The sequence below is a fragment of the Vipera ursinii genome (genome assembly GCF_947247035.1).
Source record: "Vipera ursinii genome assembly, chromosome: 1".
NCBI classification, from domain to species: Eukaryota; Metazoa; Chordata; class Lepidosauria; order Squamata; family Viperidae; genus Vipera; species Vipera ursinii.
Window position 1 is genome coordinate 137,286,803 of NC_139512.1, and position 17,403 is coordinate 137,304,205.

Here is a 17,403-nt window from a genome sequence, read left to right on the forward strand (position 1 = left end):
ACAGGATCAAAATTTGGATGCCTGGCAACTGGTTCATATTTATGATGGATTGGAGTGTCCCAGGGTCACGTGATCCCCTTTTGCAACCTTCTGACAAGCGAAGTCAGTGGGGAAGCCAGTCACTTAACAACTGTTTTACTAATTTAACAACTGCAGTGATTCACTTAACAATGGTGGCAAGAAAGGTCGTAAAATGTTGGGCTCAGTTGTGGTCATAAGTCGAGGACGACCTATATAACTGAAGACTAAAGTAAGTGAGATACTTCAGAAATAAAAGTGAAGATCAGTGATGTGCAAAATTAACTATCCTTGATAGAAAACCATTTTTTATACCCTTAAAAAATCACAGGGAATTCCACTGCAAAAGAACAGTCCCGCTACAGGATCATCATTCAAGATGCAATTAATGGAGGGTCAGAATGCCCGGACACCTTATTTGAAGAAAGAGAGTGTGAAGGCATCCCAATTTGTCCCACCTACAGGTAAAGTAAGAAAACATCCCTAAATAGATTTGAAAAAGACGTGAAACTATGGATTTTATAAAGAACAAACTGTATTTGATAGGATTTTGTTAACTTCAGACGAGAAATTAATTTTAAAAAAGGAATAATTTTTTGTTAACTCTGGAAATGGAAAGTGAACAAGTTAAAGAAACAATGATAAGATGGGCGAAAAACTTTGCATACAATATAGAATTAGAAAAGTGGCAAAAGTTACGGGAGAGAAATTATAAATTGACAACGTCAACCTCGTACAAAGAAAATTTATATAAAATGTTTCATAGATGGCACTTGCTACCAGCAAGATTAGCAAAAAAATGTTTAAAAATATGTCAGATAGATGTTAGAAATGTAACTCAGGCAACTATTATCATGTATGGTGGACATGTGACAAAGCAAAGAATTATTGGGAAAAGATACATACTTGGTTAGAAAAGATATTGGGAGAACATGTAGACTTTAAACTTGAATTTTTCTTATTAGGTATAATGCCAGAAAAGAGTAACAAACAAAGCCTATATTTGATTTTACACGTCATAACACCAGCAAGAATAACATTTACGCAATATTGGAAAAATGAAGGAATACCACCAGAGGAAGAAATTTAAAAAAAGTATTGGAATGTGCAGAGATGAACTGACTGACCATGAGATTGAAAGAAAAAGAAGAAACAGAATATTACCAAACTTTATCAATGGTTAGAGGAAAGAATGAAGGATTAGGAATTAAATACGTATTAGTGTTTTTAAACCCAGACAGCATATTGGTTGAAAAATTATTATATGTATGTAAGAAAATAATAATAATAAAATCTTATATACAAACAAGAAAGCATCCCTAAACATATGATTTGCCAGACTATCATTCCTCAGGTCACTAGTGATGTACTTTCTTCTGCATAGATTTAGAAAAAGCTCATCTCCGTTCTTCATTGAAGCAACCCATTTACTTCCAGGCCTCTGTCTGAATGAAGTGGATTCCTTAAAGCAGTAGCATCTTTTTCTTAGGGTTGTGCAAAATATTTAAAAATCACAAGAGAGTCAAAGCTTTTCTTCCAAATTGTTTTTGAAATATGTTCAGCCCTATTGACTGCCCTATTGGGACAATACATTACTTTGATTGACCATGTAATAATATACCTGAGTCTCTAGCAATACACTATGGTATACAGTAATATACGGTACCTAAGTATATAATAATGTGCTGTTATTTATAAATGTACTATTATACAAGGTTCAGAGATTGAGAGAAAAGCTGATCTGATCTTGGATCAAATCAAAATTACCCTTTCAACATGGATCTCTGGCTGACATGAGATGCAAAAAACTCCTGAATCTTACCCAATGGAGAGAATCCTACATATTGTTCTAACTTTAGAACTTTATTTGGAGCACAAGGTTGAACTGTGGGGTCCATGGTGCTCTCTGAACTTAGTTGTTTTCTTCCAGACATTTTATTACCCAATAAGGTAACATCATCAGTGCAGTAACATTTTCATTATCCAACTGGGTGACATCATCAGTGCTACTGATGATGGGTAATAAAGTCGGGTAATAAAATATTAGGAAGAAAAAAACCATGCTCAGAGACCACCAAAGATCTCACAGTTGTAACTTTGATTTTATTTCATAAATGAATGGAACAGCCTCTACATAATTCATCCTTTGGAGGATGTGATCGTTACCCAATTCTTATTTTTACGTTTGAGAAGATGACAAAAGGGTATATATGAGTCAAGGCTTTTCATAGCTTCTTATAATTTATGCTTATTAAAGTGCAACATTTTATAAATGCAAGTACTTATTCTGTTATCGTTTACCTAAGTTAATGAAAGTAATGAGTAGATTAAATAGTTTTGGTCCTAACATGAAGATTCTCTTTAAAAACCAAAATACTAAAAAGAAAAAAAAATACTTTGAAATAAGGCCCACTTACATAGTATATAAGTCTCCAAGGTCCATTTGTATTATTGTATTTGAGTCTGTTTTTGTACATAAATTTTACTACCTGCATTGAGGTATTTTAATATTTAACACCTAACTTTGAATTTTAGAATCAACATTAATGTTCAGGATCCAACTATGGGTACTGTTGACCTTTTGTCTAGAATGAATCACTTTTGTTATAAAATTTAATATAAAAATTAGTTTGTAACATAACTCTAACCTTATAAAATGTCCTTCAACATCCATGTCTTCTTTTTAAGGCCCTGAATCCAGATACAACCCAGCCCTCAAAGAAGCAGTCCTTGGCATTTTTTTTATATAATTTAGTTCTAAAGTGGAGGAGTTACTCTATAATTCTATTAGAAATAATTAGGAGGAATTGCTGAAACAATTGTGACATATGTCCAGTAATTCTCAAGCATCATGTCACCACCAGCTATAATAATAAGACATGACATATCACATGCTACAATAGGGCCACTGATATCCCTAACTGAATAAACTAAGTTGTGTGGACCCCCTAATTAAATTCTGTGGGAAAAAATCAGAACCAGCAAAAGAAACTAAATCTGATGTATCATAACTGTTCTTCTGTTGTCATTTCAGTTGGAAAGTCCACAAATGGAATCAGTGCTTATTGGTGCCTGATTCAGTAAGGCAAGGTGTATTGGGAATCAATGAACCATGTGGGCCCGGTTTGCAATCAAGAGGTAAGAGTTCATAAATAAATTTTGTTAGCCTTTATTCTCTATTTTCTCATGGCACCTAATACTTTGCTAGATGTGAATGGTATTTTACAAGGTCATTTCAGACTAGGTAAAAGTGATCTGCCCCCTTCAGTCACTTATGAACAAAATAATGACAGCAAGAAAGGACTACATTATGTACTTATTGTAATTAACATACTCTGAATGTGGCTTATTATGATTAATTACTCATATTTCTCATGATAAATCTTGGCCTCAATCATTGTTACACAATTGATTTGACAAGAGAGAAGCGAGATATAGCTAAATGATCCTGACAGTACTTTCAAAATAGATCATACTAGGAAATCAAAGTCATGAACGCAATCTTAATTTTATTATAATGTTATAGTAACAGAATCTTGCAAGTCTGAATGTGCTTGACCCATCCCTTCCTTTATTTTCCTGAGAACCGTGGAGGGGCCTGTCTGAAACCCTTACTCGTATTACATTTCTGTCCCAGACTCAGATTTCTTTTTACCTGACCATGGTCTTGGTAGCATTGCCATTGTTTCTCAAGCTTATTCCTTCTGCCCATTAGAGATGCAAGAAAAATGTACACACAATAAATTGACACTTACATCCGACTCCACAGGCGGAAAATAATCCCATTTCACAATGAAAGTTGATGTCCTGACTACTTCTCCAGTTTCTATCATTAAGTATCAGGACTTCAACCCGTTGGTTCCTAGTAGTCAATGAATCACCCTGAAGAGATGACAATAATAGACTAACATAATAACAGCAGAAAATTGCTGTCAGTTTGCCACTTTTATCATCACTGTTTAAGCTTGAACATGAGCTTTTACCTATGCTTGTTAGATCTACTTTTCACCTTGTTCTACCAGTGCTCCTAATGTCTCCCCTGCTGTTTTGTGTCTCTGAGGACCTTGCGAAACCAAGGTGGTTCCAGGACTTGCCAGCAGGAACAAGCTGCTTGGGAGCTATCTGATCAAGCTCCTGTATCATTTCTTGATACTAGAGGTCCATTATGTGCTCAACAGAGCTGCCCACTAGAGCACTGAGAAAACACCCAAGTGCCCACTGGGATTTATCTAGTTCCATAAAATGCCTGCGGTGAATCATTCTAACAGACCTATCTACTCCATTAAAGTTCCAAGCACTGAAAAATCACAGCTGGATCAAGGAATGATCTGCTTCTGGCCAAGAAGCCAGTCTAATGACCTCTGCATCCAGCTCATATATCGGTTGCTCTGAAGCAAAGATTAAACGAAGCATATGTGCATTAAATGAACTCCAAAATACTTGGCTAAGCCCAGATGCTTCCACAGCAAAGAAATAGTTCATTAAAAATGGCAAAATGTACACAAACATTTTAAGTGCAAATTCTGCCCCCTCCCCCCAGTTCTTGGGTGTGAATGACAGAATTTATTCTGCAGCATTTTGTTGCGTTTTTCTATTTCTCCCCTCTGGAGATGACAATAGAAAAGTTTATGGTTGCCGTGATGATCATGAATTCCTGCAACTTCCAAGATCCTGTGAGCTCATGGCACAGAGTTTAAAGTTCCTAAGTACCCAGAAGTAGGAGGATTCCAGTATCAAAATCCTAGGAAGATCTAAAACAGCAGATCTTAAATTGCTTTACCCAATTACCCCTTTTCACCACTCTCAAATAATATCATTAGCTCTCAACCGCTCAGAACCAAACTCTGTTGTTTTACACCTTTGTTTTGACACCAAAATGAATCCTCAGCTCACAAACAAGCAAACACAAATTGCTCCATTATCCTCAGGATATGCCCCAATTGTCTCCATTTTAAAAACTCCTGGCCTAGGACCTCAGGAAGAGATCTTGCCAGGCAACAAAGTAGCCAATACAGTTAATCCTCGAGGTAGAAAACTAATGGAGCCTGCCCATTTGGCTTGTAAGTCAAAAAAATCATCAAATGAATCGAATGAATTTTACAAATTTTTTAAAATCAAATTCATTAATTGAATCAAATGGGTCATTAAATGAATGATGATCTGACATACTATTTCCTCGCTGGCTGCTACCTGAACTGAGAGGCTTTTCCACTACTACCGGCCACCCATCAGCTGTTTCCAGTGCAGCCTTAAGTTCAAGAACTAAATTGCCTCCCAAGCAGGCTGCAGAGGTCTCCATTTGCAATGCTTTTAAAAAAATTGTTGTTAATCAGCTCAAGCTTCTCCAGGCAGCTGCCCAAAAGGGGGTGGAGAAGAACTCTCTGATTGCAGTTGCCACTAATTAGTTTAAAAGTCTCCAGCCAGGCACCTAGAGGGAGATGAGGGAGGGGCTTATAGAACTCTCCGATTGCAACAGTAACTGAGATGGAAGGGACCTTGAGGTCATCTAGTCTAACCCACTGCTCTCACAAGAGAGTATTTCTGATAAATGCCTATCCAGTCTCTTCTTAAAAGCCTCCGGTGAGGGGGTACCCACAACTTCTGGAGGCAACTTAAATTTAAAACCGTTTTTTTAAACAAACAAACACTGCCCCTGATTAGCACAAGCCTCTCCAGGCAAAATCCAAAATGGGGTGGGGGATTTCCTTCCAATAAGGGGTCAGCAGAATCTCTGATGGGTCTGTGCTAAGGGAGAAGAAGGCAGCAGCAGTCACATGCTACCCATCCTTTGACAGATTGATCCGTTAAATATTTTAGCTCTCCAGTCCTCAAGTCCAGGCAGCAGCAGATCTTCCATGCAGCACCCAAAAAACCAAAAACAAACGGTCAGTGCCAGCTGCAAAAATCACCAAATCTTGTTTGGTCATGTGACCAGGAACAAAAACCCAAAAACCCTTCTGGCTTCAGGGAATTACATTGGTAACCCAGGCAAGTCACAGACTTAAAAATGGCCGCCACTGCAGCAGTAACTTAATCAAGTCAAATGGCTGCAGAAGCCTCTTTTTGCTTGCAGTTTTGAATTTCTAATGTAAGTACCCTTTCTGAATAAATTCGTTTTTGTGAAAACTCACTAAATGAAGCTTGGTACCTGGGCGATTATCTGTATATGCAAAGGATAATTACTCATACAAACAAAATATTGTAAGGAAAGAGGATCACAGTGGACATTAATCACAATCACAGTAACCTAGATATCAACCTAGTTGTAGTTTTGGGTTTTGTGATGAGCAGCAGCAAAAGTACAATATAGGATCTCTAGAAAAGTGTGTACTAACTAAAATATGTAACTAAATAAATAATTCAGGATAATACTGAAAACTAGAAGATAAAGCTATACTCAAAATTAGATTGGAGAAATATGAAGGTGATTGCATGTGTTGAAAAATCATTCCCAGATTTATTTCCCTTCCTATTTACTATATGATTTGTCGGTGGTGATTTATTTCCCCAATAGATACATAAACTGCTTAGATACATTATGAAAACTTTAAACCCTCTAATAAGACTTAAAGTTTTAAGATTTGCTATCTTCAAAATAAAATAAACCAGAATCCCAAAACAAATACTCCTAAATTTTCCAATGTGATGTTTCAACATTTTCCTTTGTGGTTTGCACTTATTTTGAAAAAGGAGTAGTTATGGATATTTATTGGAGAAAAAACACATAAACAATTTATATTTGGGTTTTTTTTGTTTTTATATTTGTTTTTTACTTTCATGGCAATCACACGCAAATTAAGTATATGGCATACAAACAACTTCAGAATTGTTTTCGGGTTCTCCTGATAGAAGATTTGAGGAAAAAATGATACCATAGCTATGAGATTTTTAAAAAAATACCTCCATTTAGGACAGTAGAATGCTAATTAAGCATTTAAGATTTATTGTACATTAAGAAGATAAAATCTATAATATCCTTTCTTCCTCCCTCCTTTCCAAGATGCCATATGGGGCAGGCAGCTAGGTTGTAAAGGATGCCCAAGAATATATAAGAAGTGTTGTATGGATCAAATTGTGTCCTTAGGGTGGTGCAAGTCAAGAAGATTTCTTGGGTGTCACAGATGTGTGTACAAGATGCTGCACTGGTCAGGCCCATTTGAAGTACCTTGATTCCAAAATTGTTGTCTTATGGTCACCATTTTGCCCACTTGAAGGTCATGACAATGAAAGTTTTAGTAGTATATAGATACTTTATAAAATATGATATCAAATATACTACTCCGTTTATTTAATGAGGGATTTATACCCTAGCTCAAAGCTAGTGTCTTAGCCCAAGAGCTGGTACCTATCACTCCCACACCCATTTTTTCCCTCTGCAATAATCACCCTTTGTGATAGGTTGAAGTGAGGTGGGAGAAAGTAACTGGGCTTAGTTACCAAATGAACTTTCTTGGCTTAGAGATCCTTGGATCTCCCTGATCTCCTCTGACATTGCAATCACTATCCCAGAGATGGGGTGTTTTGTTTTGTTTTTTGAAAACATCTCTAACTTGAAAGAGAACTATTATTTTCTATGAAAGCCAGGCATGCAAAAGTTAACTAGAAAGAATAGATAATAGTTTTCTAAGGAGGAATGAAAGACCATTACTTCCCTGGTTTAATATCAAAGTTTTAAACAGCACATGAATGTTTGTGCATTCTGTTTTATAGATCTTACGATAACACTTCCAATGTTTGTGGTAGGACAGATAAGCTAATCTAGTGCATTGGGAGCTGTTGGGAGCATAGAGGTTGGTCTCTGTCCATCAGAGCATATACCACTGTCTGTTTGTTTGAATTGCAAGCTGGGCAGGGTGCCCTCTGCTTTCATTGCAAATGAAATAAAGCCACCCCGCTAATACAATTATTAGAAATAAATTAGTGTTACTCATCACAGTTGTTTAATGTTGTGTTAAATATTATACATATTCTTATTTGCACATTATAGGAGTTTGAAAACATAAGGAGGCAGTGAACTATTTACTGTAGGCCCTAGAGTGCAATGTTTTGTTTTGCTTTCTAGCCTCTTCTTTTCATATCAAATGCTTAGTACTCCCTCTGTTTTAAATTAAACTAAAATTCCTTATGGGATGCCACAATTGGCGAAGGATTTACAGTGCAACCATATTTACGTCTGCTAAGAAGTAAGTGGATTTCACTAAGTGGGAGTGTCGAATGTTCCGCCATGGGTTGAATACATTGTAATAGTAGGTGTGCTACTTTCCACTACTTAAGGGAATTGTGCTTATTTAAACAGACCCCCATTTAGGCTCCTTTGGACTTTGTGTAATTTGCTGTTATTTATTCATATAAGTTACCATGCATACACAAAATTGTAAAACTGCAGTGTGCAATTTAGGCGTTCTGTTTAATCTTGAAATTAACAAATGTATTATCAAATTCTAAAGAGTAGTGATAATATAATTTAACATTTTGTTCATTAGGACTATTTTGTGATTATGGTACTCATTCCCCCCATGTGTCATTACTATATACCAACTTTATAATTATTCTTTCATGTTTATTATGCATACAGATAGATTTATTAATCGGAAGTCGATTGTTGTAAAATGCTGTCCCAGATGTAAAACTAGGGCTTGTTTACAGTTTATTCTTCAGTTTTGCAGCATGAAATAGTGCTCGAGGTATAGACATGGGTAAATCTTATAAGGCAGGGGTATCAAACTGCTTCACACGGAAGCCGCGCCACCCCAGCTCCGGCAAAGGGAAAAAAGTCGCAATAAGTCACGACACGTCACGTGATGCAGCGGGTTTGACACCCCTGTTATAAGGGAACTAAAAATTGAGAAATCCTCAGAAGAGCATACCATAACTCAATCTCAACTAAAGAGAATTGTAACCATGATGATTTGACTATAATGGTATGATGGATAAATTGCACGGTATATTAATATGGTTCTTCTTTAAAAGAATGTTTTATAGATACATACTGTGAATATCTACCTATAACGGAACAATGATATGCATAAAAATGAAGCTACTTAATCCAGTCCATTAGGTGCTCTCTATGAGGCAATCTGTCAGTTCAGTCCTCTGATTACTTTGAAATATTCTTTCTGGCATCAGTGGAATTGTTGCATGCAAACAAAAAATCTGCCTGCCTGAAAGGTTAACTAATTAAAATGCCAACCTCAGCATCGTGTTTTATTTTGAAGACTGCTACCAGGGCTTCACCTACCCTCGATAGTATTAGTAGGAATTAAAATGATGGCTGCTTAAAATCCTATCCTTTGTTCAACTGCCCAGAGGAAAATAAAATGTTAAAAATCAACATAAGGAAAAAGAAGAGTTTAGGCAGAGGACATCTTCATCAATTTGCCTTTGGTAAATTGATATCATATGATTGGCCACACCCATAGTGACCAATTTTTGAACCTTCTCATTACAGCTGTGCTGTGAAAGTGCTCATAACATGCTCTAAAAATTCCAATTCTGCCTACCTATTGCCTGTTTATGTTATATCCTGGTAATCTAGGGCCAATTATTTAAAAGGTAGCATTAAGAACATTAAAATAGTCACCATATCTCTGAAGATATTATAGTGCTCCCTATTAGTGTCAGAATTCAGGAGCATGCATCATCATTAATTTGGAATGTGATAAAATCACAGAAGATACTGCAACTGAAGCTTCAAAAGAGACAGTTTAAGCTCTGCTCTATTCATCAGTCACTCTTGCTAACCTTATAACCTTTTTAAATGTGAATTTTTTGCATGATCAGTGCCACCCCTCCCAAGCCACATTTTCCTGGTGGTTTCAACTAAAATCATCAGTTAAAATTCTGAATAATTAAAATATACAATACAACAGAATAAATAAACATATGTAATAAAATGATAAAGCAATAAAATAATAAACCCCACAGTCCAAATAATTAAAAATTTGCTGAGCAGCATATATATTTAACATCCATACATCAATTGATTAAAAGGTCTTAGATAATGAAAGTCCCCTGCTTCACACTGAAAACATTAAAACAGTTTTGGCACCAGGCATTTATCACTGAGACAAGCTATTCAGAATTGGGGGCCAATTCTAAAAATGCAAAGTTGCTGCATTTCAGCATGGAATCTTAAGGTGTGATAAAAACATATAGAAGAAACACCTGTAAATATCCACATGTTAGTTGAGACTGGCAATGAACTGGGAACCAGCAAATTTTGGGGCTATCTTCAAGGGTATCCCCCCTTCCATTTAAGAGATAATTTTCCATTGATGTTGTGGTACAATTGGCACTTTTCACAACTACCTTAGCCTGGTAAAAGACTGATGTTCAAATGCTGCCCTGTGGGAAAATGTCTGTACTTCTCTATTGAACATACTCAAGGCTCCTTCATGATTTTGTGTTCTATTTTTAGAGTTTATCCTGTGCAGGGCTCCTTTCCCAGACATTGGTGCATATAGCTTTATGTGTTTAGTTAATGGAGTCTAAGCAGAGGGTTTATGGGTGTGTGTGTGTGTGTGTGTGTGTGTGTGAGAGAGAGAGAGAGAGAGAGAGAGAGAGAGAATGCAAAAATAAAAGAGGAAGCTGATCTGATACAACCACAATCTCCTTGATACATATAAAATTTGAGTGTAAGGTTCTTCCATGTTATGGAGGTATTTGTTGGCCATGACTTCCCATTCACATTTGGCAGTGTTTGGTTGAAAGCTTGACATTCAGGTAATCCAGCCATCAATAGACACATAGAGATAAACCATATTTACATACTATTCAAATGGTAAGAAATGATAACAAAGCTAAGAAGGGAACAAAAAGACCAGAGTACATCCTCTCCAGCAGCCAAAATCCAGATAAACAGGGATTAACACCAGAGAAGCAGAAAACAATACTCTAATCAAGGGTCTACCAAGGAGAAAACCGTACCTTCACCAATACTGCCGGGGCCAGTTACTATATTTAAACAAGAAGCAAAGCCCTTGTACACTGGCCCTGATAATATTCTATTCTATTCTATTCTATTCTATTCTATTCTATTCTATTCTATTCTACTATTCTATTCTATTCTATTCTATTCTATTCTATTCTATTCTATTCTATTCTATTCTATTCTATTCTATTCTATTCTATTCTATTCTATTCTATTCTATTCTATTGTACCAATCAGCTAAGCTGAACTAATGACCAATAACTAATTGTGATAAACAAAACTCATACATTTCTCCACTGATTGTAAATTGGATTTCCCCCTTTTCTAAAATTTTTGGTCTAGAGCAGACATGTCAAACACAAGGCCCGGGGGCCAGATCCGGCCCGCGAAGTGGTTTCATGTGGCCCGTGAAGCCATCCTGGAAACAGTGAGGGAACGGCCCCCACTACTTTGGCCCTGGCCCAGAGACCCTCCTCCTGCCAGAGACCCTCAGATCTGTCCCACTCCTGCCCAGGCCCCCATAGGCACCCTTGATGCGAACGATGTAGAGCTGGCCACGCCCACCCAGTAGGCCATACGCACTCTAGCCACGCCTACCCAGTAGGCCACGCCCACCCTGGCCATACCCACCTGGCCCCCTGCGGGCAACCGCAATGCTGATGCAGCCCTCAATGAAATTGAGTTTGACACCCCTGGGACTCTAGAGCAAGAGCATGCTGTGACCTGGCATGTTTTCCAGCAACTACATTGCCTAAGTACAGGTATGGTTAATATGTTCTGCCAACAGATCTGAACTCTTAGAAATCTAGTAATCCTTGTGATTTTGGAGAACTAAATCATGTGTATTAAGAGCAATATTAAGCACAGGTCTGTAATAAAGCTCAAATAGTTCATTTTCCCCCCATAACCATCACAGCATCAGATGTAGCCAAATCAGCCTTGCGAAGTGATTGAATTCTCTGAGTTTTCATAGAGCTTCAACAATGAACCTCTAGAGACAAAGAATTTTTCAGCAAAAAAAAAGATAGACCTTTTAGATATCATCACTTCCCAAAGAACTCCTGCCTCGTTCGACATCAAAGGAACTCCTGAGGTGATAAATAATTGATGAAACCAATATGCTAGAAATTAATAAGCTACGTTTAATGGTCATATATCAAACTATCATTGAGAAACTTATTATTTTTATGTGCATTCAGGGCAGGTGTTAGCCCTGGGGAAACATGTAAGAAATAATGGCATGCTATGCATTTGCTATACACTCAGGTTGCCAAACAGCCAAGACTCTCAATTTTAACAGTCTGGTGTTACAAGTACTTCATTTGCAGTTCTTCAGTCACAGTGTTCAAATTTCTGACATTATATTTGGATTAATTACCGTAATTGGATAGTTTTTAAGAGCCAGAGGTGAGAAACAGGAGAAATATATTTATCCTTCTTGAAAGTCAAACACACAAAGCATTACTGTACATTAGTTAACTCTATTGTTTAATGTAATTAAGCTAGAATTTAACATAAAAATAATATGAGTTTTTGACGGCAGATAGGATTGCCCATAAAACTCAGGCATCTAACTTGGCATGGAGCCGGAAAGAAACTTATCCCTGAATTTGAGAGACAAACTCTTAGGGCCTTTGCAAGAAACAGGTACTTCAGCCAAAGCAAAATAAGTGTTTATTAAGGTAGCAGTCAATTTTTTATATAGGGTGGAGAAACAAGTGATTACCTGCATTCAGTATATGTCAGAAAGCAGCCAATCAAACAGTAAAAGACATTAATGTGCAATAAGGGCTTTGTTTTGTTAGACCCTTAAACTACGTTGCATTTCTTTCCCACAGAAATTTGCTTCCTTTAATCACAGCACCTCCCTTGTATGGTTGTTGAAAGGGCTAGTTTTTGTACATTAAAGGAAATGGCTTTGACTCAAAGGAAAAACATGGTTTCCTAAACTTCAAAAAGAGGGATGGATGCCATACTAAGATGCTTATATCACCTTTATTAAATAGATAATAAGGCCTGCAGTGTGCACATTTAATAGTTCAGTGTGAATAGTTTCCATAAAAGATATCCATTACTTCTTGAAAAATGAAAAATAAACATTCCTAAGTATTGGACCTTGTTTCGTTCTGTACTCCTACTCGAGGGATGAGTAGGAGTACAGAACAGGCCCATTCTGGAGTACAGTACAGGCCCATTCTGGGCCTTCTCATTTGCACTCTGTTTTTTCTCTAACTTCAGCGTATCATCTTGCTGCTGGTTTCAATCGCCTGCTTTCCTATCTCAAAATGAATAGGGTCTATGACTAAATCCACTATATTAGGCATTAATCCATTCTGGTCCAACCGAGAAAGGTTTCCCAGATTTTGTCTGCTTTTAGTCAACAGACCAAAGTCTCAGCAATGCTGAACACCACATGTGGCCTCAGGTAAATCACATTCAACTCTGCCATCAAGAATTTCTCTGAAATTCTTACTTTTGCAAGAATTTTGTAAAGCAAATTCTCTTTCGTCAACCTCAGTGGGAACCAGTGAAAAAAAGAGCAGCATATTTTTTTTGCCCACATATTTTTCCAAATGTGGAGTTGTATGACTGTTCATTCTAATGCAAAAAATTACGATAAAGTGTAAGAAAACTACTGTAGCTTGTTAAGCTCTAGCATACCAATTGCTACACAAAAAAACCTATAAACGGAGTGTTAGCTGCTGTACTGCCCATTTCAAGAAAAAATGCTGACATTTGGCTCATGAGAATCGACTCAGACCCTGCCCGCTTTCTTTCTGTTGTGATCATGAAGAAACGAGAAGCATCTACCCTGCTAAGAGATTGACTGTTGTGTTATATGCAAACCAAACTATTATGTTTTTTTAAATGAACCATGGTTTATATGCTGGCTTTTGCATTGCATATGAAAAGGCTAATGTGGTTCCTAGACTTAGCTTGTTGAAATTAGCCCTGTTTGGAAATTGTATTTGTTTTGAGGTTGGCTACTTTCAATTTTCCATAGTTAGGATTAATCATAACTCTGTCCATTTTGGATGGCACCACAGTCTACATACAGTTCATCTAAAACGGAAGGAAGTTTCCAAACTTTTTCTTTAGTTCATACTGAAGAGCCCCACACAAGCCCATGGAAAGTGATTTATATAATGCTAAGCATTACTTCAAAACTTAGTATTCCTTCAAAGCAAGGCCAACGTTTCTTTATCAACTGAAAACTGATCAAAGTTCCTTCTTTTAAATCTTAACATTTTATGGGACCTAGGAGGCATATATTTTCTGTGATGGCCACCTTTCTCTGGAACAATCTCCCTTCCCCCCCCCGCTAATGTACATCAGGCCCCAACTCTACTCACTTTTAGGAAAGCTGTTAAGACCAGGCCTTTCCCCCCCCCCAGGCATTAGGGAATGGAATCCCCTTTGGTTGGGTTTTTTTTGTGGTTTCTGTTTTTTGTTAATAAATTGTATATATTTTAATGTTATATGGTTGGTTTGTGGCTTGCTTGTTTTTTATTACTATAAACCACTCAAGGTCACATTGTTTGAATTGGGTGGCCTTATAAATCCAAGTAATAAAGAAACACACAAGAAAACTGAGGAGCAAGCAGAATATACTCAAAAAGCCCCCAAAGAAATAAGAAGATCAAAACCCTTCCTTGCCAGCAATCAACATTTATATGAGCAGAGATTAATACCAAGATAAACACTAGATCACTAATGAAGTAAATAATACCTCAGTCAGGGAGCTACCAACAGATACAAACAAGCTAACAGTAAATATCCAGCTAATCAAGGAACCACCAAGAATGTTCCCATCAAGACTGACAGGGCAAGCCACTAGTATATAATAACAGAGCAAGCCCTACCCACTCCTACCACTGATAATGTCCTAGAAGAAGAAGAAACCACCCAAGGCAAGAAAACCACTTAAGCTCAGAGACCATCAAGGACCTCACCGAAGAAATATGCATATACTGTATATTTAATAAGAAGTAAACAAAATAAACTGTCCTCACAATAATATGTACACTATTGTATTTCAAAGGAGGTAATTTAGTGCTTGTTTTTATCAAAGCCAATTCAGTAGTCACAGTTTAACACAATGTTAATTCAATAAAATAAACATTTGAAGTAATGTTTTGTCCAAAAATGATGGTAAATAAGGTTCTCCCCCCCCGAAAGCAGTGCCTCCCGATGTAAAAGATTTCTCATACCAATTACAAAAAAACCCTCCCTTTTTACAACCCTGTAATCCCATACCAATTCTGATTTTTTTTATAAAAAAAATCAGATAATTAAGGGCCAGGATATACAATACGTGTCCTTGTGAGGATAGTATAGAGGATTGTAGGCAAAATAGGTTAAATCTCTTGTCATAAGATGATGCAAACCAGGGAATTGGAGGGTGGGTGATAGCTATGGATATTACATGAGAAATACCTAAGCAAGGAAGATTAAAACTAAAAGGGGGAAAAGAGGAGTGACAAGACATCAAAGCTTTTAACAGATTTGCTTGATTAATTGAAAAAAGTGGATATGTACACCAGATCAATAAGAAATATGTCCATTAAAGACAAGTTCCATTATATACAAAATTTGCAAGAGCTTTTACCGTACTTCACTTATCTTCAGATGCTAGTGGTATGCAGGCTACATTTAATAAGGAAGGAAAATAAAGTCCATTTAGTTGAAGGAACTGCTCTTTTGATAATCAAGGGTAGGAAAGAAAAAAAAATATTTCATTCCCTTTTTAATTGTTGTTCCTTTTTTGCTCTCCTTTGATTCAAATAGCTGTCCTAGGCAATTCTCCCGCCCCCCCTTTTTTTTTAAATGACAGCAGTTAAGCATCAAGCAAGCGCATAATAGATAAAAAAATGTCTTTGGAGATCCAAACTTTTCCAGAGGATGAAAAGCATATTAAAGGAGAGAATATGGTGCCCCGTCTCTTGCCAACTGTGAAGCTCCTCTAGCTGCTCCTCACTTTGTGTCAGAGAAAAACTATCATTCCTATGTTTAAGGGTTCTGCAGTTTTCGTAGCAGGCTTCGGATTTTTCCTATTTATGGGTAGACAATGTGAATGTACTCTAAGAAGAACAAAGAAGCACAAAGGCTGGAGCTGTGCTGAGAAACCCATATGAATGATTTAGACCAGAGGTCCCCAACCTTTTGGGCACCAGGGACCGGTTCCGTGGAGAAAGGTTTTTCTACGGACCGGCGAGTGTGTGGTTTTGTGTGCTGCCTGCATCCCAAGGATGGGGCTTTGCTTGTTTGTGCGGACTGATTGCTGGCATGCCATGGACCGATACCAGTCCACGGACTGAGGTTTGGGGACTCCTGATTTAGATGCAAAGCATGCGAGTTGGAATGGGGAGCTGCTTAAATAGCACCTGGAAATGTTGCAGATGCTTTACTGTTCTTGATTTTTTTTTACCATTTTTTTTAACCAATTCTGGAAAGAAGCACTCTGCGGAGTAATGTGTAGGTAACTGAAGATTTTGTGGTTTGGAGCAGCTTGTGTGTATTTTGGATGTGTGGAGAAGTATGGCCAAATCCTGTTTTTGTAGTAGAATTTACAGGTATTTCTCAACTTACAACCATTCATTCAGTGACCTTTGAAATAATGGCAGCTCTCAGGTGAACAAAGAGGTTTAGGACGGGTTTTTGAAGTTATGATCATTGCAGCCTCCCCACTGTTACATGACCAGAATGCAGGCACTTGTCAGCCTGCTCATTGTTATGATTGCTTCAACTCACCCCCGTTTACCTATTCCCCCTCTTCAACGTCACCTTGGGGATCTTTCCAATGGCTTCTATCTAAATCCAGTTTGTGTTCTCCTCCATTTCCTTATTCTGTGTTTCCTTTGTTATTTTATTAGCAAAGGATTCAACTTACCATTTCTGTTGGGGCAATACAATAATCTTGTCTTGCAGGATTAAATACAGAGCATATCTATGTGAACTTTTGTGTCTGTATGTGCACACATGTCTAGGTGAGCTCCAAAGGGAGCAATTGGATGGACGGACGGACGGACAGACAGACAAGCTTTAACATTATTTGTTAGCCTGCTATTTCCCTTTCTATAAAATGATATGCAGCCTAAATTGGGAGAATACTGTAAGTGCATTGTTGTTTCTAATCAGGCAACATAATGTATTTTAGGTATTACGTTCCATAATTGCTTTTTGTATTGGAAACACTAATTTCCAAGTTTTTAAAAAATGATCAATTACATATGCCCATTTAATTTATATAAGGTTTTTTTTCTCCTACTTCACCACCCCTCTTCATCTGTCTTCTCTCATAGAAAGTAGAAAATATGTATTGTATGAAATTACCCTTTGTGAAACAAAGGAACAATGTTTTGTCAGTGGCTTTGTTCCTTTCTCTGATCAAACCATAATATTTGAATTGTCTTTAAACAAACAGTAAATCATAAGCATTCCTTTCGAAGAAAAGT

General features: G+C 37.2%; 1 protein-coding gene across 1 annotated transcript in view; it reads left to right on the plus strand.

Annotated features, from left to right (window-relative positions):
- THSD7B (thrombospondin type 1 domain containing 7B) overlaps window positions 1–17,403 on the plus strand; it is a gene marked incomplete at its 5' end in the record, with an annotated part of 466,043 nt that overhangs the window by 256,610 nt on the left and 192,030 nt on the right. Inside the window, 2 exons of the mRNA XM_083351680.1 lie at window positions 350–482; window positions 3,053–3,156. Of these exons, the coding sequence (XP_083207806.1) occupies window positions 350–482; window positions 3,053–3,156 (237 nt within the window). The remainder of the gene's footprint in view (window positions 1–349; window positions 483–3,052; window positions 3,157–17,403) is intronic.